Raw genomic sequence first — 24,680 nt, 5'->3', positions numbered from 1 at the left:
AGTTTGGGATTATGTACGGCATGAACTGGTTGGACCGAAGGGTCTGCTTCAGCATTGGATGATTCTCTGATTCTAAGAGCAGCAGGGGTAGGCCAGGTAATTACAGACCAGCTGTCTGATATGACTGCTAGGGAAATTACTGAAAAAAAATTCTGAACAATAGGATTAATCATTACTTGGAAAAGCAAGGATCGATCATAGGATCACAAGGGGGCATAGCTTTAAATTAAGGGGTGGTAGGTATAGGACAGATGTTAGGGGTAGATTCTTTACTCAGCGAGCCGTGAGTTCATGGAATGCCCTACCAGTAACAGTGATGGACTCTCCCTCTTTATGGGCATTTAAATGGGCATTGGATAGACATATGGAGGATAGTGGGTTAGTGTAGGTTAGGTGGGCTTGGATCAGCGCAACATCGAGGGTCAAAGGGCCTGTACTGCTCTGTATTTTTCTATGTTCTATGTTCTATGATCAGCACAGACTAGGGTTAGTAAATACTATTCATAAGGGTAGTGCAGTTGATGTGGATTATGTTGACTTCATTAAGGTGTTTGACAAGGTTCCAAATGGAAGTTTGGCCTAAAAGGTAAGAGCCCATGGAATCCAAGACAAGTTGGCAAACCGGATCCAAAACTGGGTTACAAATTTTCATAAAGTGGAAGCCTGTGACCACCACTATAGATACTGGTGCTGGGTCCCTTGCTGGTGTTATGTACATTAAGAATTTGAAGCGAATGTGGAATGTTACATTAATAAGTTTGACATTGACACGAAAAGTGATGCTGTTTTTGATAGTGAGGAGGAATAATCTCAGGTTCCAGTCTGATATTGATAAGCTGGTGAATTGGGCAGAGTAATGACAGATGAAATTTAATTCCAGTAAGAGTGAAGTGATGCATTTTGGGAGGTTTTATCAGGGGAGGATACTCAAAATGAATAGTTGGTCCCTAGGGATTACTGAGGAATAAAGGGACCTTGGAGTACAAGTTCATAGATCCTTGGAGGTGTCAGCACAGGTAGATAGGGTGGTGAAGAAGGCATTCGATACTTGTCTTCATTAGCCAAGGCATGGAAAAAAGGAGCAACTTTAAAACTATTACACATATGTAAAACATTGATTAGGCCACAGACGGAATAATGTGTTCAGTACTGGTCACCACACTATTGGAAGGACATGATCGCACTGGAGAGGCTACAGAGTGGATTTACCAGGACGTTTCAAAACGAGAAATTGCTAGAAAAGCTCAGCATATTCGTGGTCCAGTGACCCTTCTTCAGAACATGTTGCCTCTGATGAAAAGACTCAGTAATGAAGAGAGACTGGATAGGCTGGTACTGTTTCCCTTAGATGAGTCTGAGGGGAACATGATTGAAGTATGCACAATCATGAAAGGAATAGATAAGACAGATCATGAGTCTCTTCTCCATAGCCGACATGTCTAAGACCAGAGGGCATAAGTTCAAGGTGTGGCACAAATGGTTTAGAGCAAATCTGAGAAATATCTTTTCACCCAGAGGGTGGTGTAAATATGGAAGGTGCAGCCTGAGATGATGGTGCACGTAGGTACTCTCACAACATTTAAGAAGCATCTGGATGAGCACTTAAGATGCTGGGACACAGTAGGCAATGGCCCAAGTGCAGGTAAGTGAGATTAGAGTAGTTTGATGTTTGTTCATCAGCATAGTCATGGTGGGCCGAAGGGCCTGTTTCTATACTGTATGACCATGATTCTCTGACTAAGAAAACATACAAAAGGGCTGCTTCCATGCTGTGACATGCTATGATTGTACCACTTTCATTCCTTAAATAATTTATGTTTTAAATAAAAACACGTAATTGATGTGCATTCCATTGAAATCTTTGAACAAAGCTTGTTTTTTCCCTCTAGTTCCCAGATAATGGTCATTCAACACCTGTGACCACAACAGCTTGCATTTGTAGCACACTTCTGAACTAGTTAAACATCCTGAGGCATGTCCACAGGAGCATTACCTTTGATGTAATAAAACAATCCAAGTCACTTCACAGTAGCATTATGAAACAATATTTGACAGCAAGCCACATAAATAAACATTAGGCCAACAGCCAAAAGCATATTTAAAGAGGTAAGTTTTCAGAAGCAAATTTAAAAAGGTAGGAAAGCAAAGAAGTTCTGAAATCCAATGTATCATTGACAGCGCACAACCCTCCACATAACGTAATTACTCTGCTATATAACGACCATTAACATATTCTTTGGCCGATGCTTTCATGACAACTGACAGAATGTATTTCCAATAAAGTCAGTCAATCATCCATCCAACATTTGCTCTGTACAGCAAGGTAAAGATTGGCTTCCCAAGTCATGAACTATGTCTTGCACAATGAGCATACACAGCATTTTTTTGAATCCTTGCAGCAGCAGCACATCAGCACTATTGTTCCACAGCAACCTTCGATCAGATTGGACACCAAAGACATGAAACAACAATTCAGATACTTAGACAGACATCCTGAAATACAACTCAGAAATAATTACACATGCTGTAACCTGAATGACTCTAAATTAGAACATAGTGTGTAATGCCAATGCCAAGATGGACAGTAAAGGTGACCTCATCTGCTTGTGCGTACCGAGGTGACAACAACATCATCAGCAAAACTGGGGAAATGATGGCTATTTTTTATTCTTTCGCGGGATGAGGGCATCATTGCCTAGCCCAGCATTCATTGCCTATCCCTAATTGCCAAGAAGACAGTTAAGAGTCAGCCACATTGCCGTAGGCATGGAGTCATTTGTCGGCCTGAACAGGTAAGGATGGCAGTTTTCTTCCCTAAAAGACATTAGTGAACCAGATGGGTTTTTCCTGACAATCAACAAAAGCTTCATGTTATCATTAAACTCTTAATTCCAGCATTTATTGAATTCGAATTCCACCATCTGACACAGCAAGATTTGAACCAGAGTCACCAGAACATTATCTGGGTCTGTGGATTAACAGTCCAGTGATAAACCAGTAGGCTATTGTCTCCCCTTGTCACATGTACACCTAGTAGTATTATTGCTAGACTATTAATCCAGAAACTCAGCTGGTGTTCACAGGTTCTGGGTTTGAATCCTGCCACGGCATCTTCCATCCTCACAGGAATGTGATAGTCCTAAACTCTGGTCAACTGACTTTCCAAAGACTCCCATATCAGATTTGGATTTACTTTCTAATAGCTATCCCCAGTCCAAATTTTTCAGTTCCTGATTCATACTGTTGTAATTTGCCTTTCCCCAACTTATCATTTTCAATCGAGGACTAGCCATAACGGTCTTAAAACTTACTGAATTATGATCTCGGTTACCAAAATGCTCCTTCTGCTAAATCTTCATGTCTTCATTTGGTCATGCCAGTCAATGCAACACACAGATATTGTTCATTCCCCAAATCTCCTCTGGCCTGATGTCTCTTTTCCTGCCCAGGACATCCTTTCTCATGCTTATTTTTCAAAACAAAGTCTACGGAGACGGAAATAAACCTCCTTTGCCTTGCTATTGCAAGGTATCTATAACAATTAGAAATACCAGTTGGAAATGATGTCACTTGATTATACACCCCCGCCACCAAAGCAGGTGAAATTCTCAATTTCTCTAATTTCCCATGCTCAAACTCCTTTCAGATATAAACATTTTCACTCCAAGTTGGACTAAAGCAAGAAAAACACGGTAGGCTTGATACTTAACTATTTTGCCTTGGTTCTACATCCAACTAGGACTCAAGTTCTGCTAAGCTGTTTATCTTCTAGTTCTCACACACCAAAATGGCATTTGTAGGCCCTGTTACACTTCTGTTGAAGTGTGCCTTTCTACCATTTGATTCCTTTCAAAGCTTCCACAATCAAAACTATGTAATCAATGAAGCACCAAGTGACAATTTCTCAGCAAATTAGATTTTGGTCATAGCATGACAACCCATTGTTGGGATTTCTCACACTTTATATATAAACGAATAGCATCTGACTACAAAATCCTTAAAACTAAACAGACATAGATCGTTACAAATCAGTGTTAGTGTCAAACATTTTGTTTCTAATTAGTCAGCTATCTTTGAAAGAAATGTTTGCTTTCCTCATGGAAAATATGGGCAAATTGGAAAGTTGAACAAGTCCCTGCCTCTTCCTCCATGCAATGAATGCGAAACTCCTATAGGTTTTACACCAACAGACTAAAATGAATCCAGTGATATTTCATACATTTATTGTACAGAACACGTACATGTTACTACTTCTGATGTTAGATAATGCTTTGGTGAGAAATTACTGCACAAGCCTTGAAAACATTTCAAGTACGCTGCTAAGTCAATAGGATATGTTTTGCACCTCCATTTAATTTGGCATTACAAAATTCTTAAATTCATTCAGTTAATTGATACTTGAGTGAAAGCATGAACAAAAATATACTCATTTATGCAATGGAACTTGATGTTTTTTCGAATACTTTGATTGACATTGACCTATGAAATGTGACAGTCCGAAGAATGCCTAAAATCCCATGCCTGCAAGCAACCCATCAATGCTATGGGAAATATTAATAAACATCCCTACAGGCATTAACGTTCAAAATCTCCTCTGACCTTTGCAAACTATTAGAACAGAATCTAAAGTGAATTTTTTTTAATATGCGTAACAACTTGAAAGTAATAATTCAAATCCACACAGAATCATAGAATGGCTGCTGGACAACAGGAGGCCATTCAGCCTATCACACCAATGTCAACCCTCTGGAAGAGCAGCATAAATAATCTCATTTCCCTACCTTCCTCTGAAGTCCTGCAATGTTTTCTCAAGGTACCTACCAAATTCCCTTTTGAAAGTCTTGTCTAAACCCCCTAATGTCACACATGCCCAGGCAGCGCATTCCACATTTTAACCAATTAGTACGTAAAAAACATTCTCTTTTTACCACCTTTGATTATTTTTCCAAACACTTTACAACTATGTCTGCAGCTTCTCAACCCTTCCACTAATGAGAACAGTTTATCTACGTAGAGACAACTCAAGATTTTGAACACCTGCATCCAATCTCCTCTCAACCTACTATTCTCGAACAGGAACAATACATATTCTCCAACATATCCAAAAAACTGAAGTTCCCTACCACTGCAAATCTTGTTGAAAATCTTTCCGTCCTTCCTGAAGCGGGTGCTCAGAATTATACACAACACTCTACTGGAGACCAGAAACTGTTTTGTAAAAGATCATTATAACTTTCATGCTGTTGTCCCAGGATCTCATGTGGTTGTAATGCTCTCTCAAATTGCCCCATCACCCTCAAAGACTTGTACACAAGTACACCCAGGATTCTCTGTTCCGACATTCCTTTAGAATTAAGTCCATAACTTTATGGCCACATCTATTTCTGCCTCAATAAGGGAAACATATCCTGAAGGCGCAACCAGTGGTGCCTCTAAGCTCTTGAATCACAGAATGCATTTTTTGGAAGTTGTTGACCTCGTTCTGTAGGGTGAGAGTGATACGAAGAAGTGCATGAATTACTGGATAGCTAAGCATAAAAATGGTCCATACCTTCACTGTAACACTTTAAGCCAACCAGAAATGCATCAGGAATAGTTGGGCGTTTTGACCACCAGTAACCACACAGTGTCCCTGATGTTTTGTAATAGATTCCAGTACTTAGCATATTTTATCTGGTCTGCTCATATTTAAAAATGCACTCACCCCTTCTGATACATCATCAGAAAATCTCAGTTGAGTTAGCTAAACAAGTTACCTTTAATGAATCATGCTAGTTTTCCTTAATTAAAATACATCTGCAAGTGAACATTAAGATTTATAAAAGTTAACATTTGTAAAATTGACAGGCCTAAAGTTTCTGGATTTATCTTTGCAACTATTTTTGAATTGGAGCAAAACATTTCCAATTCCTCTGGCACCACACTTGTAACTAAGGAGGTGTAGTGATCAGAACCAGGTTGACCTCGATGACTAAGAGGTTGTTGATTCAGGTTGTTAACCTGGGCCAATCAGGAAAGCCTTGGCTGACCAAGAAACCAGGAGACTAGAATTTCCTCAGTTGAGGACTGACTCCGAGCTGCCTGGCCACAGCCAGTCTACTGCACACTGGTAAATAAAAGATGACTTGGTGATGGGACACTGGCCTCCATGCAGTTATGTCAGGAGGATTGGAAAATCTTACGTAGTACTTTCACAATTTCCACCCTCAATTCCTTCAGCATCTTCAGATGAATCCTAACAAGACCTGGTGATTTAACAATTTTATGCAAAGTATGACTTTATTGTACCTCCTCAAATATATTTTAGCCTATTCAGTACAGCAACTACATCCTTTCACAATGACCTTAGCAAGTAACAAGAAGGTGCTAAAGACAGTTGCAAAGTACTTAATTCATACTTCAACATGCATGCCTCGATGTTCATGATTCCATCTTAGTTGATCATTAGGCTGACCCCATCTCTTAATATTTATATGCCTACAGAAGACAGTAAGACCATAAGACACAAGAGCAGTTCTGTAGGTAATTTGGGAGGCACAGCAGACTATTATCCCAAGGAAGAAAAACGTACAAAGGGGAGGATGAGGTAACCATGGCTGACAGTGGAAGTCACAAATAGCATAAAAACTAACGAAAAGTTAGACCTTTGGTGAACAAAATCGGGAAGTCACAGGATTAGAAAGTCTTTAAAAACCAGCAGAGGATAACTAAAAAGCAATAAGCAGGGAGATGATGAAATATTGGAGTAAACTAGCTCCTATTATAAAAGATGATTACAAGAGGTTTTCTTTTATATACAAAAAAGGTGAGAGAGAGGCAATAGTGTACATTGGAGCAATGGAAGATGAGCTGCAGAAGTAGTAAAGGGGAACAAAGAAATGTTGGAGGAACTGAACATATACTTTACATCAGTTTTCACAGTGAAAGAAATAAGCAGCACACCAAAACATCAAAAAAGTCATGGGGCAGAGAGGAGTGTGGTGGCATTTATTAAGGAAAAGGTGATGGGGAAGCTGAAAGGACTGCGTAGTGAGTGTAACAAGGTGGACCTCACAGAAAATGAGTTCCCTAATTGAGGCTATTAATCTGGTCCAAAATGGAGCCCTGACTGACAGATAAAAACAGAAGTCTCTTTCCCTTGTAAATTGCTGTTTATTGTATACAGCTGCTAATGTTAACTTTGTTTGCGATGCATACTGGTTAATAAAATATAAAAAAAGAAGTCTCAGTCATCCTGTTCACTCTGAGAGCTGGCTCTGAGGAAACTGGATCATTGTCAAGGACTTTCCACGTGGAAATAAAGGGGGACTTGGTGAAGGGATACTGGCCTTTGTGGAATTGTTTCATGGCGATGATAGTGGAACTAACGATGCAACTATACAAAAACACCTATGAGCTGAAGCCCAACTGGACTTCAAATAGACACTACGACTGGCTTTTTAATTGGAAAATGCAACAAGTGGGGCATATGAGTTACAGGGTACTCTGATGGATGTGGACACTCTTGTCTGGTCCACTGAGCTTGGGAGATATCACCTGACTGAAGACAATTGCATAATCTCACTCAGGACATACTCTGACCAGAGGAACTCTAGGTCAGCCCACAGCAAAATCCCAAAACAAGGTCAAGCCCCAAGCAAATGGTTAACATTTTCTTAAGGATCCAGGCAGGCCATTGTAGTTGCTGCCAGTATGAGAACTCGAGACAGCAAAATAGCCCCATTAAACCTAAATTGAGAACTCAGAACTGGGTATTCAGGATAGTGCTCATCCTGGAAAGTCCACCCACTTTTTTTTTGGAACAGTTCAATTGCTTAGCTACATCCAAATCAGAATCAATACTATTAGAAGATAAAGTGAGGGTGATCAAAGATGTGCCAGCTCCCACATCTGTACCAGAGCTTAGGTGTTTTCTTAGGCCGGTGAATTATTATGGTAAGTGTTATGTAACCTGGCCTCCGTCCTGGCACCTTTGTATCAACTCTTAAAAAAAAGGTTAGCCTTGGAAATAGGCAAGTAGCCAAGCCACAGCTTTCAGTGAAGAAACAGCTGTCATCCTTTAAGGTGTTGGCACACTATGATTCCAAGTGAGATCTAGTATTGGTGTGCAATGCCTCCCCATAGAGCATTAGGGTAGTATTAATTCATAGATGGCACAATGTAGATGAATGCCCATAGAGAATTTATCCAGGACTTTGGCTAAGTGTAATTATGCGCAAGAAAAGAAGGAAAGTTTGGCATTCATATTTGGAGTTACGAAATTCCACCATACCTTTACAGACATAAATTGGTACTATTAATGGACCACAAACCCCTGCTAGGTCTGCTTAAAGAGAAGAAGATGGTGCTGCCCATAGCCTCAGACTGAATTCAGTGGTGGATTGTCCTGGTTGGGAGTGATATGGGAAACGTAAGGGCCGTCACAACCAGATTTGAAACTTTTTTGGACAAGGAGAGACCAGATCATAGTAGAGGATAGTATGTTGTTATGGAGCAAGAGTAATTGTCCTGAGCAAAGGCTGTCACCAGATATTGGCCGAACTCCAGCAGGGTCATTCAGGAGTTTTCGAAATGTACATGTTGGCGAGAAGTTATCTCTGATGGCCAGGATTGGATTCAGACATAGTCATGTTGGTGAGGCAGAGCCCAGAGTGCCAACAAGGACAAAATTCACTGCCACGAGCTCCATGGGAATGACCAGGTAAACCATGGACTCGGTTACACAGTTACTATGCAGATCCCTTCAGGGTAGAAAGTGAGGACTGCAGATGCTGGAGATCAGAGCTTAAAATGTGCTGCTGGAAAAGCGCAGCAGGCCAGGCAGCATCCAAGGAGCAGGAGAATCGACGTTTTGGGCATGAGCCCTTCTTCAGGAATGAGGAAAGTGTGTCCAACAGGCTAAGATAAAGGGTGGGGAGGAGGGACTTGGGGGAGGGGCGTTGGAAATGCGATAGGTGGAAGGAGGTCAAGATGAGGGTGAGAGGCCGGAGCGGGGGTGGGGGCGGAGAGGTCGGGAAGAAGGTTAGGAAGGCAGTGCTGAGTTCGAGGGATTTGACTGAGGGGTGGGGGGGGGGGGGGGGGGGGTGGTGGTGTGTGTGTGAAATGAGGAAACTGGAGAAATCTGAGTTCATCCCTTGTGGTTGGAGGGTTCCTAGGCAGAAGATGAGGCGCTCTTCCACACAACCCAGATGGCCTCCTTCTTCAATGACCGCAATTTCCCCCCTGACGTGATCGACGATGCCCTTCACCGCATCTCCTCCACTTCCCGCTCCTCCACCCTTGAGGGATCCTTCCATATCCACCACAAATTCGCCTGCACCTCCACACACATCATTTACTGCATCCGCTGCACCCGATGTGGCCTCCTCTATATTGGGGAGACAGGCCGCTTACTTGCGGAACGTTTCAGAGAACACCTCTGGGACACTCGGACCAACCAACCCAACCACCCCGTGGCTCAACACTTCAACTCCCTCTCCCACTGCACCAAGGACATGCAGGTCCTTGGACTCCTCCATCGCCAGACCATAGCAACACGACGGCTGGAGGAAGAGCGCCTCATCTTCCGCCTAGGAATCCTCCAACCACAAGGGATGAATTCAGATTTCTCCAGTTTCCTCATTTCCCCTCCCCCCGCCTTGTCTCAGTAAAATGCCTCGAACTCAGCACCGCCTTCCTAACCTGCAATCTTCTTCCTGACCTCTCCGCCCCCACCCCCGCTTCGGCATATCACCCTCACCTCCTTCCACCTATCACATCTCCATCGCCCCTCCCCCAAGTCCCTCCTCCCTACCTTTTATCTTAGCCTGCTGGACACACTTTCCTCATTCCTGAAGAAGGGCTCATGCCCGAAATGTCGATTCTGCTGCTCCTTGGATGCTGCCTGACTTGCTGTGCTTTTCCAGCAGCACATTTTCAGCTCAGATCCCTTCAGGGGTTCAATGTTCTTAATCTTGTGGACACCCACTCAAAGTGGCTGGACATGTATAGAGTTCATTTGCTAAATAAGGGGACAACGAGAGAAAAGCTGTGCACGTCTTTGCAATATGCAGACTCCTGGAAATGTTGGTCACAGATAACAGGCTATCATTGACCAACAGGTAATTTGAATATTTTCTAAAGTCAACATATATGGTATTCAATATAAGGTCAACTCATACCATCCACCATCCAATAGTTTGGCAGAAAGAGCAGCCTAAACTTTGAAGACAGGCTTAAAGAAATAGCCCACAGCTTAATTTGATACCAAACTGTCCCGGTTCCTATTTGATTAGAGGACCGCCCTCATGCAACTACAGGAATAGCTCCAGCAAAGATGCTAATGGGGTGAAGACTCCACAGCAGGTTAAATCTGTTCTTCCCAGACCTTGTGGAGGTGAGGATGAACCGGTATCACAAATGCCAATGCCGGACACAAGGCGCCGTTCAGAAGACAGACAGTTTGCTTCAGGGGACGATGTTCTGTGTAGGAACCATGGAAAATCCCAGCACTAATAAGAGACATGGTAGATGCGAGTTCAGGACAAGAGACATATAAAGTTCGGGCAGGTGCAACAGTCCCAAACAAGTATGTGAAGCACATAAAAGCTGCAAATTATCAAATGGTACAGAAGCAAACTGTGCCCGGCTCCTCAACAGCCTTTCCAACTGTTCTGGAACCCATGGGTTCACCCTCTCCATCAAGCATGAAAGATGCCACAGAATCTGAGATGGACCATGGCAAATGGCACTGCTTCAACACCTCTGCCACCGGGAGAAGAGACACCCCAGGCGCAAGAAGCAAGCTACTGTGCGTTACCCACCACCTGTACCAGAGGCAGAATTGGAGGATCTGACTCTCCCCAGAAGGAGCTACAAAAACAAACTAGCCTATGTCCTTGGAGTCAGAGGGGGTGCAGTGCAATTATTGTAACGAGGTCAGCCAGGTGGATCTCATTAAATATGAGTTCCCTGATTGAGGCTGTTAATCTGGTAGTCAGGGAGCCCTGGCTGACAGATGACGACAGAAGTATCAACAGTTCTGTTCATTCAGAGCTCGCTCTGAGGGAGCTGGATCAGTGTCAAGGACTCTCCACGTGTAAATAAATGGTGATGTGGTGACAGGATGCCATGCTCTGTTGTGTTATTTCAGTCTGAAGGCAGAATATTCACCTGAACCAGATGGATTGCCCCCCAGAATTCTGAAGGAGGTAGTTGAGGAGATTTCAGGAATCACTGGAGTCAGGAAGGGTCGCAGAGGACTGGAAGATGGCTAATACAATACCTCTGTTTAAGAAAGGAGGAAGGCAGAAGCCTGACTACAGCCTAAGATTTTTAATTCCAACTTTTAGGATGAGATTGAGGAGCTTCTCAGAGTGCATGGGACTCAGTCAGTACGGCTTTGTCGAGGGGTGGTCATGCTTGACAAATCTGCTAAATTCTTTGAGGTGATATTAAACAATTTAGACAAAAGAGAGCCAATCGATTTCCAGAAGGCCTTTGACAAAGTGCTGCACAGGAAGCTGCTAAATAAGATACAAGGGCAAGGCACTGGCATGGATGGAGAATTGGTTGACGAGCAGAAGGCAGAGACTGCAAATAAAGGGGTCTTTTGCAGGATGGTAGCCAGTGACAAGTGAAGTTCCACTGGTGTCCATGTTGGGACCAAAACTATTCACATTGATAAGTTTGCAATGACACAAAGTGTGAAGTTATATACTTTGGTAGGAATAGAGATGTAGGCTAATTTCCAAATGGAGAAGGCTTCAGAAATTTGAAGCACAAAGGGACTAAAGAGTCCTAATTCAGGATTCTATTTAGGTTAACACGCAGGTTTGGTTCGCACATGCAATGTTCACCTTCGTTCAAGAGGGTGAGAATACAAGAGCAGAAATGTACTGCTGAGGCTCTGGTCAAACCACATTTGGAACATTGAGAGTAGTTTTGGGCCCCATATTTAAGGAAGGATTTGCTGGCATTGGAAGGGGTCTGTAGGAGGTTTAGAAGAATGATCTGGGGTTGAAGGGCTTGTTAAATGAGGAGCAGTTGAGTACATTGGATCAGTACTTGATGGAGTTTAGAAGGATGATGGGAGAATCTCATTGAAACTTACAAAATACTGAGAGGCCTGATAGAGTGCACATGGAGAAGATGTTTCCATTAGTAAGACCCAAGAGCACAGCCTCAGAGTGAAGGGATGGCCCTTTCGAACTGAGATGAGGAATTTCTTCAGCTAGAAGGTGGGTTAATCTGTGGAAATCATTGCCGCTTAAGTCTATGATTACACAGACTGTCATCGATTACATTTAAGACATAGAGAGATAGGTACTTGATTACTAAGGGGATCAAAGAACAGTGTTGCGATTCATTTCAACCATGATTGAATGGCAGAACAGACTCAATGGACCAAATGGCCTAATTCTGCTCCTTTTTCTTATGGTCTTATGCTCTGACATGAGACCATCACCCTCATAATGTTTCTCTTTACTTGATATTGCTCCTTGTCATTTTCCATAGCTAAACTAAACTTTGTAATGTGATGAATACTGTTCTCCAAATTTTCCCTTCTATCATTTGCCACCTCATTCCCTAGAACCACATCCAGTAATTCTAATTTTCAAATTATGCCAGGAAAATCAAGAAAGTTGTTCTGAACACATCTCAAAATGCAAGTCAGTATGAAAATAACAGGAGATGCAAACTAAGACTGGAATGTTTACAAAACCAGATTTAATTGCTGTGTATCTGCATGCAGAATGAGGATGCTCAATATTAAAATTAAGAAGGTACAACATTGGGTGCAATCCCTGTACCAGTGTTTGAGTGCTGTCTGAGCCAGATTCCCTTATATTCTAGCTCCACTAAGATAATATCCAGCATGTATTATAGACAATATGTAAAATTTCTAAACATTCAGAAACATGCAGAACTCTGAAGTAATTGACAGTTGCAAACTACCTACAAAATTAAAAGCAGGCAACAGGAAAACTATTCAAAACAAATTGCTTTCGGCAAATACACAGATAATGTTCAAAGTGAATATGGTACCTCGTTTTTGCGCACCAAATCTAAGACTAATTTGAGTGAACAGGTCGGGGCTTTCATATTTCTCTTCATTTGCTTTTATCCAGAAGCAGTTCTCAGGCATTTCAAGTGGTCTAATCTGTGAGAACAGAGCACAAATCAAAACATTGGGGTTAAATAATCTGTGTTTGATGTTTGATTCAATAATTTGATTCCTTAAAGCTAAGTGGATAAAATTTAAGCAAAAATATTTTGGTAGCTATTAGCAAGTTATATATTTTTAATAAATGATGCATCACAATTCTACTCGGTTTTAAGTATCTTGATGCGTATACCAAATCATGGCTGCCCCGCCCTGACATAGCGTTGAACCCTCTTGTGATGAAGTGGTAGAGTACCTTCCTCTGGGTTGGGAAGCTGAGGTTCAAGTCCTACCTGCTCCAGAGGTGTACAATAACATTGATGAACAGGTTTATTAGAAAAATAGGCTAAATCACAAAAAGTCAAGCCTATTAATGTTCTGGCAGAGAAGTGTGCAATGCAACATTATTTTTTTTCTACAGCACGTAAGAAGTGTTTCCTAATGACTGCCTTTTATGAATTAGAGGATAATTTTCATTTCAGATATTTATGATTGACCATTAAAGTTTCGATAACACTCTAGATCACAACACTGTACTAACTGCTGACCTTTCTCAATATTGTGATGAAATTCATTTCCAGCATTCTGTGAGAATATCCTACATTTGATTGTTTCAAAATGTTACTAACATTCAATTCTGCATCACAATTACAGTAGGTTTTCAACAGATCATTCAGGCTAGTTTAGGGTCACTAAAGAGGAATTCAAAGGTTGCATATTGGAGAAAGAGGCAGAGAGAGAGAGAGGAAGGAGGGAGAAATAGAGACAGACAGACAGACAGACAGAGAGAGACACAGATATTGATTCCATGTTAGAACTGCTGCTAGCTGCACTGCTGGAAAGCCAACTGAGCAACACAGAATCGGAATAGAGTCAAGTGTGGCTTGAAGCAATGGTCTGGTATGTTATTGTCGAGACTTAGGCAATGTTCTGGGGAACTGGGGTTGAATCCCAACATGGTAGATAGTGAAATTTGAAATCAATAAAAAGTTTGAATTAAGCCTAATGATGACCATGAAACCTTACCAACTGTCAGAATAACCATCTTGGATAACACAAATCCTTTAGGGGAAGGAAACTGATGTCATTTCCTGGACTGGCCAACACAAACCCATTGTAATGTGCTTGACTTTTAACCACTGTCTGAGCTGTTTAGGATGGGCATCAATTCCTCCATTCCCACAAATGAACATCAACAAAATAGTTGGATGGCTCTGTACTGCTGGAACGAGGAGCTAAAATATCAGGAAGGTTGCTGGCTTTGTTTCAGGGGAAGGAATGTGGGGTTTGGTCACAATCATCAATACTTCAGTGTAGCTGAGAGACATTAAGTGAAAAGGTCATAAGCAACATTTGCTTGATGCAACTGAACTAAATTAGAGCTCAGAGAAAAGTCTAAGAGCAGTTTTAGTTGCTGAAACAATCTGTCATTGAAGAACTGAGTTAAGTAGAAAACATAGAAAACATAGAACAATACAGCACAGAACAGGCCCTTCAGCCCACGATGTTGTGCCGAACATTTGACCTAGCTTAAGCACCTATCCATGTACCTATCCAATTGCTGCTTAAAGGTCACCAATGATTCTGACTCTGCCACTCCCACAGGCAGCGCATTCCATGCCCCCATCACTGTCTGGGTAAAGAACCTACCCCTGACACCCCCCTATACCTTCCACCCTTCACCTTAAATTTATGTCCCCTTGTAACACTCTGTTGTACCCGGGGAAAAAGTCTCTGACTGTCTACTCTATCTATTCCCCTGATCATCTTATAAACCTCTATCAAGTCACCCTTCATCCTTCGCCGTTCCAATGAGAAAAGGCCTAGCACTCTCAACCTATCCTCATACAACCTATTCTCCATTCCAGGCAACATTCTGGTAAATCTCCTCTGCACCCTCTCCAAAGCTTCCGCATCTTCCCAAAAGTGAGGCGACCAGAACTGCACACAGTACTCCAAATGTGGCCTTACCAAGCTCCTGTACAGCTGCAACATCACCTCACGACTCTTGAATTCAATCCCTCTGCTAATGAACACTAATACACCATAGGCCTTCTTATAAACTCTATCCACCTGAGTGACAACTTTCAAAGATCAATGAACATAGACCCCTACATCCCTCTGCTCCTCCACCTTACTAAGAACCCTACCGTTAACCCTGTATTCCGCATTCTTATTTGTCCTTCCAAAATGGACAACCTCACACTTGACAGGGTTGAATTCCATCTGCCACTCCTCAGCCCAGCTCTGCATCATATCTAAGTCCCTTTGCAGCTGACAACAGCCCTCCTCACTATCCACAACTCCACCAATCTTCGTATCATCTGCAAATTTACTGACCCACCCTTCGACTCCATCTTCCAAGTCATTAATTAAATTACAAACAGCAGAGGACCCAGAATTGATCCCTGCAGAACTCCACTTGTCACTGCGCTCCAGGCTGAATATTTACCATCTACCACCGTCTCTGACTTCGACTGGTTAGCCAGTTCTCTATTCAACTGGCCAAACTTCCCACTATCCCATGCCTCCTGACTTTCCACATAAGCCTACCATGAGGAACCTTATCAAATGCCTTACTAAAATCCATGTACACTACATCCACTGCTCTACCCTCATCCACATGCTTGGCCACCTCCACAAAGAATTCAATAAGACTTGTAAGGCAAGACCTACCCCTCACAAATCCGTGCTGGCTGTCCCTAATCAAGCAGTGTCTTTCCAGATACTCATAAATCCTATCCCTCAGTACCCTTTCCATTACTTTGCCTACCACCGAAGTAAGACTAACTGGCCTGTAATTCCCGGGGTTATCCCTATTCCCTTATTTGAACAGGGGCACAACATTTGCCACTCTCCAGTCCCCTGGTATCACCCCCGTTGACAGTGAAGACAAAAAGATCATTGCCAACGGCTCTGCAATTTCCTCTCTTGCTTCCCACATAATCCTAGGATGTATCCCATCAGGCCCGGTGATTTGTCTATCCTCAAGTTGTTCAAAATGCCCAACACATCTTCCTTCCTAACAAGCATCTCCTCTAGCTTACCAGTCCATTTCATACTCTCCTCTTCAAAATTACGGTCCTTCTCATTTGTAAATACTGAAGAAAAGTACTCATTCAAGACCTCTCCTATCTCTTCCAACTCAATACACAGTCTCCCACAACTGTCCTTGATCGGACCTACCCTCGTTCTCGTCATTCTCATGTTTCTCACATACGCATTAAAGGCCTTGGGGTTATCCTTGATCCTACCCACCAAAGATTTTTCATGCCCTCTCTTAGCTCTCCTAATCCCTTTCTTAAACTCCCTCCTGGCTATCCTGTATCCCTCCAAAACTCTGTCTGAACCTTGTTTCCTCAACCTTATGTAAGCCTCCTTCTTCCTCTTTACGAGACATTCAACCTCCCTCGTCAACCAAGGTTCCCTCACACGACCATCTCTTTCCTGCCTGACAGGTACATACATATCAAAGACACGTCGTATCTGTTCCTTGAAAAAGTTCCACATTTCAATGACATCCTTCCCTGACAGCCTGTGCTCCCAACTTATGCTCCTCAGATCTAGAGTGCAATTTCAGAGTACAGCACAGCATAGCCCTGGAGGAGAGTGATTGACTGTCATTGAGGCAGCATAAGATAGAGTTTCAGGCCATACTGGCAAAATTGAAGAGTTGTGATGCCTTGTGAACGTTAGTGAGATTTAATGATCTACAGCTTAACTAACACCTTTGAGGAACTGTTCAGAAATCCTCGGGACTTATCTTGGTTGCTTTTGCTATTTGATGTGTGGAATTTTTGATCACAGAATATTATCAATACCAACCACATCTTAATTATGGCTGTTTGAAATAAGCTGCACTTGTATTGCAGATTATATTACTGTTGTAACATCGTATACTGAAGTTCGTTGTCATTCGCTCATGACCATGAAATATTGTGGCATTGTTCTCCTAGTATGTCTCCTGAATACACTATATCTACTTTCAAAAAAAAAGTTACTGGTCCCTAGCTAAGCTCTATTATAAATATGCTGGCTGTGATCATAACATAATAAAAATGAACACACATTTGTCAAGCACCACCAGAACTGTTCCAGCTGTACAATAGTTTACACTTGACTTGATAACTATTGGAATAAAGTGTGACACAAAACGTATTTCAAGATTTGGAGGTGTCGGTGTTGGACTGGGGTGTACAAAGTTACAAATCACACAACACCAGGTTGTAATCCAACAGGTTTAATTGGAAGCACACTAGCTTTCAGAGCGCTGCTCCTTCATCAGGTGGTTGTGGAGTACACAGTTGTAAGACACAGAATTTATAGCAAATGTTTCCAGTGTGATGTAACTGAAATTATACATTGAAAAATACCTTGATTGTTTGTTAAGTCTCTCATCTGTTAGAATGACCATGATAGTTTCACTTCTTTCATATGTAAATCACAAAACTTCTTTTAAAAGTTACATTCTCATGTTAACTGTAACAATTGGTGTCAGTGCAGATAAGATGTTGAGATTTACATATGAAAGAAGTGAAACTATCATGGTCATTCTAACAGATGAGAAACTTAACAAACAATCAAGGTATTTTTCAATGTATAATTTCAGTTACATCACACTGGAAACTTTTGCTATAAATTCTGTCAGAATGAAGCAGCTCTCTGATGAGGATGTGTTGCACATTTGTCTTGGATTTCAAGTGAGCAAGACTGAACAGCTTTCCAATAATTGTGGAATGTAAATAAACAGCGTCTGTAAATGACCTGAAGAGATATGACTGTAGCAAAGACAAGAATATGTCAAAGAGCAGCAATGCTAGAATACGGCTACAATGCAGATCTCAGTGGGTTCCAATGTTGCCCAGCATAATTAACCTACCCTACCCATCATTTGATCATAGAAAGCGATCGCTTTGAACAGCTTTGACATGCAGCCAATTTCCTCCAGCAACTTAAGACAGACAGCTTCTACTCACATAATTGAATATCTTTGTGACATCGATGAAGGCAATATATATATATTAGTCACATCTGTAATACTTGCTCACAGCATATCTCTTCTCAGACTGAGAAGATCATGTCAATTAAGAATCTTTTATGATATGATTTTTACCTGGATGGCAGTATGACAGGTGTTCATATGGTGAAAGCATTTCTACTTTTCACAAAACATTGCAAGGGTAATTTAACCCTGATACACTTGGGGGTGATCCATATCAGAGCCAGCATGTGTATTGAGAACATTGTTTCAGAGTTATATCTCTCTGAGATCCAGCAGTTGCCAATGTCCTGATTTTGAATGTTTCCAAGACATCTGGTGACACTGTTTATTCACAAAGGAGGTAGTATCTACAAAAAGCTCATGCTAGCGGCAAACTACAAGTTCTCATTTATCTTTATCTGGGTCATGGTGTCTGAGTGCGAAGGACTACGCCTCACGATCTATATCCACACTTGTGTTGAAATCCTCCACTAAGTAAAGCTTTAGGGATTCTGCTGAAACTAGTGTCAAGATTATCATAGAACTGGCCTTGCATCCCTGTAGTGGAGCACACATTGGAAGGTATAGATACTCCTGGGATGTTCAACTTAGGAGGTGGATGGAAAAACATGTTCTGGATGAGGTACGGGATGTTCCACCATTGAGAGTAATACTCACAATAAAGTCTAAATTTTTCTAACATTTCTTTTCTGCCACATAAATATGTAATGTTTTGTTTCCACACCTAGCAGGCCTGTTCACTTGTAGGAAAACTATGGGAATATTCAGTCTATCAAATTTCACATCAATCATAACCTATTTGCATTATCAACAATCAACCAGTCATCTGTTAGTTTCATGCATACAGTCCTGACATTCCATTTTGCCAATTTAAGATTTGACATCTTTCTTCTGTTGGTTTACCAGTGAGATGGATGCCATCCACTTGTTCACTGTGAGCTTTAAGCACTGATTGAAGCAAACAAATGATGGCGAATAGCTCTTACTTTAGGAAGCCTTCCTATTTTAGATGAGCAGGGGCTGACAAGTACGGTCCAACCCACAGTTGGAAGCAGACCATAACAATAATTCTCTACCAAGTTCAGCTTATCCTCATAACTGCTATCTATTTAAGGCTGTGTAGCAAAACTAGAACGTCTTCTCCATGTTACAAATCTGAGAAAAAAATCATGGGGATCCTAGGCTACCCAAATGCTTGAGTTTGTCTCTCTACCAACCACCGGAGTTCTTGATGAGGCAGGGGATCGAGGATTATGGGGAGAAGGCAGGAGAATGGAGTTGAGAAATATATGAGCCATGATCAAATTGTGGAGTAGTTTCAATTGGCACAATGTTCTAATTCTGCTCTTATATCTTATGGATTGAGCTCAACTAAATAAAAATCACAACTTTTGGTGCCCACTTGGTCAGAAGAGTGAGAAAAGTAAGAAAAGCAGAAAGCAATGAGCTCTCCTTGGAGACATTAGAAACATCATTAGAAATTTGGTGGCACGGTGGCACAGTGGTTAGCAATGCTGCCTCACAGCGCCAGAGACCTGGGTTCAATTCCCGACTCAGGCGACTGACTATGTGGAGTTTGCACATTCTCCCTGTGTCTGCGTGGGTTTCCTCCGGGTGCTCCAGTTTCCTCCCACAGTCCAAAGATGTGCGGGCCAGGTGAATTGGCCATGCTAAATTGCCCATAGTGTTCGGTAAAGGGGTAAATGTAGGGGTATGGGTGGGTTGCAAGTCTGTGTGGACTTGTTGGGCCGAAGGGCCTGTTTCCACACTGTAAGTAATCTAATCTAATCACATCAATCTGTTAGAAACACTTGAACGATCAGAAAAGTAATAAATGAGTTTTTAAAATTGGTGTTAAACACGGAATTAAATGCTTGATGCCAAAACAAAATACTACAGGAAGTCAAAAATAAGAACAGGAAATGCTATTAACACTCAACAGGTCAGGCAGAATCGAGGGAGAGAATCAGTTTATATTTCAAGTCAACGTGAAACAGTATTTCCATTCCTCTGCACAAAAGCTGTCTGATATGCTGAGTATTTCCAGTATTTCCTGTTATTATTGCTTGATCTGATCCTGCTTAACAGGATGCCAATGTACTGGTGTTTTTGCAGGCTCCTTGTAAAGGTCAATGCCTGCACAAATAAATGTTGAGATAACTTCAGTCATGGTATGTATAGGGATGCCATTAATGGCTATCACATCTCAAAAATGCTAGTCCACAAATGCATTCAATCAACAGCACATTTTATTTCAGTTGTTCATGCTTGGGTGATGCTGTGGTCAACATTTACTGCACGAGTCTGCTGCCCTGAGTAAATTTAGTTCGTAATGGGTTATAGAGAGCAGGCAGGAAAGCAGGGTTGAGGCCACAATGAGATCAGCTATGATCATATTAAATAATGAAGCAGGCTTGAGGGGCTGAATTGTCTCCTGTTGCTCCTAGTTCTTCAATTCTTATGTAGGTAGGAAACAGATAAACTTAGAGATTTGGCTCTGCTGAACAGTGTTTTAGGCCAAAAACAAAAAAAAAATTAGAAAATGACTCATGCCTGAAACAACCAGAGGGAGATGAGGAAGCCAAATAAAAACTGAGCGTACTCTGCTGTCATATATACCAAATCAGGTGCATTTCTCTTTGAATGGAGGTGGTGGCACTAAGATAGGATACAAATACCCTTTCTTCTATTATATTATTCTGTCTTCTTGATCAGATTCAAGACATACATTTTAAGAACAGTGCCTTTTGCTTGCATTAGACAAAAAAAAAATTTTGGCTTGGAAATAGATCACTTTCTCATTTCAGAAAATCAAGTGTGAGCACCAGAAACTAATTTACACATATGTAATACAGCCGAGGCAGATAAAAAATATTCAACTGTAAACCAATCTACATATTTCAGCTCCAATATCAATCATTCCTGATTGTAACAATCTGATCCCAGTACCTTCACCAGACACCTACATGGATGGAATTTAATATCAAATTTTGGGAGATCAAATTAAAGCTCCATGATCACTTTGCAGTGGTCTGAGTCATTAAAAAAGTATGCTTACACTTCCAAACCAGCACTGAAAAAAAAGAGATCAGAAACTCATCAGCTTGATTTGCCCCAAATCCAAATTGTCGAATTATTCTCTTTAGTCTTCCACTTAATCCACGTTACATTGTGTTACTATACAAGAGTAAGTGAAATAAAATTAGAAAATGCTAGAAACAAGCAGTAGGTCTGGCAGTATTTGTGAAAGGACAGTTAATGTTTCAAGGACGATGGTCTTTCATCAGTGAAAATAAAAGAATGTTTTCCCAATTTATGTTGCTCTATAAGGAGCTTGCCACTATTTTTCTGTTTCAAGGGCTGTTTACTACATATCAATGCTTCTAATGAAGAAATCTGCTCTTGTTAGGGAACCACTCAATACCAATTTATAACAAGAAAAATGTTTTAAAACTGCTGGAAAAGAACTCTCACTTCAAGTTTAAATTTACTTCTTCAACAACCACAAATAAAATATATGTGTGGTGGTTATCTACCTTTATCAAAGTGTAAGTGGTTAACTGGCTTTAGAGATTAATAAAATCAAGTTCCACTCGTGCCTAACACCTGTCTTAAAATAAGACTTTTTTTATTTTTTGACCTTCAGAAGTCTAAAAGAAATGCAATCATTCACTGGTTCATTTTTAAATGGATTTAACTAAATATCGTGAATTGCATTACGATTGTTTGATGCTTTATTTAGGCAGCAAAGAACCTCCATAAATATTAAATTAAAATAGACATAAACACCAAGCAGCCTCACATAGACATGTGGTACTGAAAAATACAAATCAGAATTTCTGACCAGATGTAAATCTTGCGCAGAGGTGATGATTCAGCAATTAGCAATAGTGAAAAGAATGTGACTCCATGAATTTCGCAAAATAACTAAAGATGTGATATTACAGTCCCTGAGGTGGCAAGGATTTTCATTACCTAGGCAAACCTTCACAATTAGCCGTCCATCTTTAGGTGGCAAGATAACCTTCTCATCATCAGAAGCTGCAATATATGTATTCATATCTCACTAATTACCCAGAATTACTACATGAGATAGGAGCTCATGGTCTGAGTGGTAATATATTAGCATGGATTGAGAAGTGGTTAACACAGAAAACAGAGTCAGGATTAATGGATCTTTTTCAAGTTGAAAAAAATTAGTGGAGTGTCATGGGATTATTAATTACCAGAATTAACTTCTCCTTCTCAAGCAAGATATTCAATGTGCACATGGCACATTTAATCCTCTGCATCCAAATGAGTACACATTTGAGAACATGGCCAATCCTTTTGTAATGCTGTCTCCCTTTCATTAGGTTGCTACAACTGCAGAAGGCATCTGCATAGCGACCAAGGCACAATGTGTACCCATCTGGGCAATGACAACTGGGCAGCAGGAGCTTCTCAGGAGTAACCTTAGCAGACACTACCAGCAAGTAGCTTTTCTCTCACAGAGGCCATGCAGCAGAAAGAGTCACGCAGCTTCGCAGATGGCAACTTTGTGCATAAGGCAAGATAGGCAGCTGCTGAAAGGGAAGCATTAGCACTGAAGGAAAGACAGAAGCATGTGGCTGCATGGTATAGTAACCAGTCAATGTGAAAGGAGGAGACATATGTCCATTTTATTGTAAGACTTAAGTATCACAGGTGGTTTATGAGCAAGCAGATTCCATGGTCAGTAAAGTGCATGTGTGTGAAAAGAAAAGGCAGGCATTGTGGCCCAAGGCTGGACTTAAGTGGGTCCGTCAGTCCATGGGCTGGTCCCAGTCAGTCCGACAGCTGGTCCAACTCAAAACTGGGAATAGGACAATGCTCAGCTATGGCCTTGCTGGTTACATGGTCCTGTATGCAATCAGGGTTATCCTACAAAGTCTGTCCAGGGGATTGGCCATGGTTAGTCAAAGGGTGGGTCTCACATAATGCAGTAGGTTTTTTGGGTCACGCCTTAGTGATGAAGCAGATTGGGGACTGTCCTGATAGTATTAGGCAACTGAGAGAGTGGTCACAGTTATGGGGGCAATTGAATATTGTAGGTTGGGATCTGATGGGATAGACAGGATAGACATGCATATATGATATATATTTACATTTTTCGGGACAGCTTAAGAGGTCAAGATTACTAATTTGCATAGGAAGGGATCTTGTCAGGCTTGAAAGCAATCCTACAACATTAAAAGCCTACAAACTCCTGTGGCAAGAAGCTATCTCTCAAAAAACACAAAAATGGAAAATCAAATAGCACACATGTTGTAAGGGAACTTGGCAGATGCAATACTGCGCCTTGGCAGGGGAGGAAATAATTAAGGCCCTAGGATTGATCCTTGTGGCAGTCCACTAATTACATCTTTCCAATGTAAAAAGAAACATTTTAAACTTTGATCAATCCTTAATCCAAGCTAATTCATTACCTCAATACTGTGAGGTCCTATCTTCTACAATCCTATCTTACCAAATGCATTCTGTATATGCCATTGCATAATATCAACTCTTCTTGTTACATCCTCAGAGATTGCTAGTAATTTTATCAAACATGATTTCCCTTTCACAAAAAGAATGTTGATTCTTTTTGATTATTGCTAAACCTTTCAAAATATCCTGTTATTTCTACCTTAGTGAGGGGACTCTTGCATTTTCCCAGGGACAAATGTTCAGCTCATCGGCCTACAGTTTCCTACTTTCTCTCTCCCTTCCTTCTTGAACAGGGGTGTCCTATTTGCGGTTTTTCAATCTGTTGAATCCCTCCCAGAACCTAGTGAATTCTAGAGTCATTCAACTAAATGCCTCCATGCTGTCTGTAGCAACTTCCTTTAAAACCCTTGGTTATAAGTCATCAGGTCCTGGTGACCTGTCATCCTTCAGCTCCTTCCAAAGGGCTTCGGCATGGACAAGGAAAGCAGAAATGTGTGTAGCATTCAAAACAAAACAAATGAACAAGTAGAACAAACCGAGATAAATAAGTTTGATCTCATGATCATTGCTGAGATGTGGCTGCAGGGTGAGCTAGTTTGGACCTGAACATTGAAGAGCAGGTGATGTTTAGGAAAGACAGGTAGCTGGAAAGGATGGAGAAGATTAAAGATGATATTGGTACAATCAGGAGGATGGCCTAAATTCAGGAAAACAAGATAAAGAAGCAGTCTGGGTAGAGATGAGGAGTGATAAAGGTAAGAGGTTACACGTGGGAGTTGTCTCAAGGCTCCTTAACAATAACCACATAAATAGGACAGGGTATCAAATAAGAAATAATGAGAGCTTGTCAAAAGAATACTATGATCATCATGGAGGAATTTAACACACATGTAGACTGACAAAGTCAGATGGAAAAATATGGTCAAGAGGTGGAATTCACTGAATATTTTCAAGACAATTTCCTAGGCCATCTTGTTTTGGTACCAACCAGAGACCAGGTGACATTAGACCTTATTTTGACCAACACTATAGGATTAATTACTGACCTCATAGTGAAAGCACTCCAGAGTAGCAGCAAATTTAACA

General features: G+C 41.2%; 1 protein-coding gene across 1 annotated transcript in view; it reads right to left on the bottom strand.

The window, feature by feature from the left end:
- LOC132816349 (protein diaphanous homolog 3-like) overlaps positions 1 to 24,680 on the bottom strand; it is a 545,172-nt gene that overhangs the window by 342,498 nt on the left and 177,994 nt on the right. Inside the window, exon 17 of the mRNA XM_060825802.1 lies at positions 13,027 to 13,141. Coding sequence (XP_060681785.1) covers positions 13,027 to 13,141 — 115 coding nt within the window. The remainder of the gene's footprint in view (positions 1 to 13,026; positions 13,142 to 24,680) is intronic.

Source organism: Hemiscyllium ocellatum, chromosome 6 (assembly GCF_020745735.1).
Source record: "Hemiscyllium ocellatum isolate sHemOce1 chromosome 6, sHemOce1.pat.X.cur, whole genome shotgun sequence".
Lineage (NCBI taxonomy): Eukaryota > Metazoa > Chordata > Chondrichthyes > Orectolobiformes > Hemiscylliidae > Hemiscyllium > Hemiscyllium ocellatum.
This window is presented reverse-complemented; position numbering and strand designations above follow the sequence as displayed.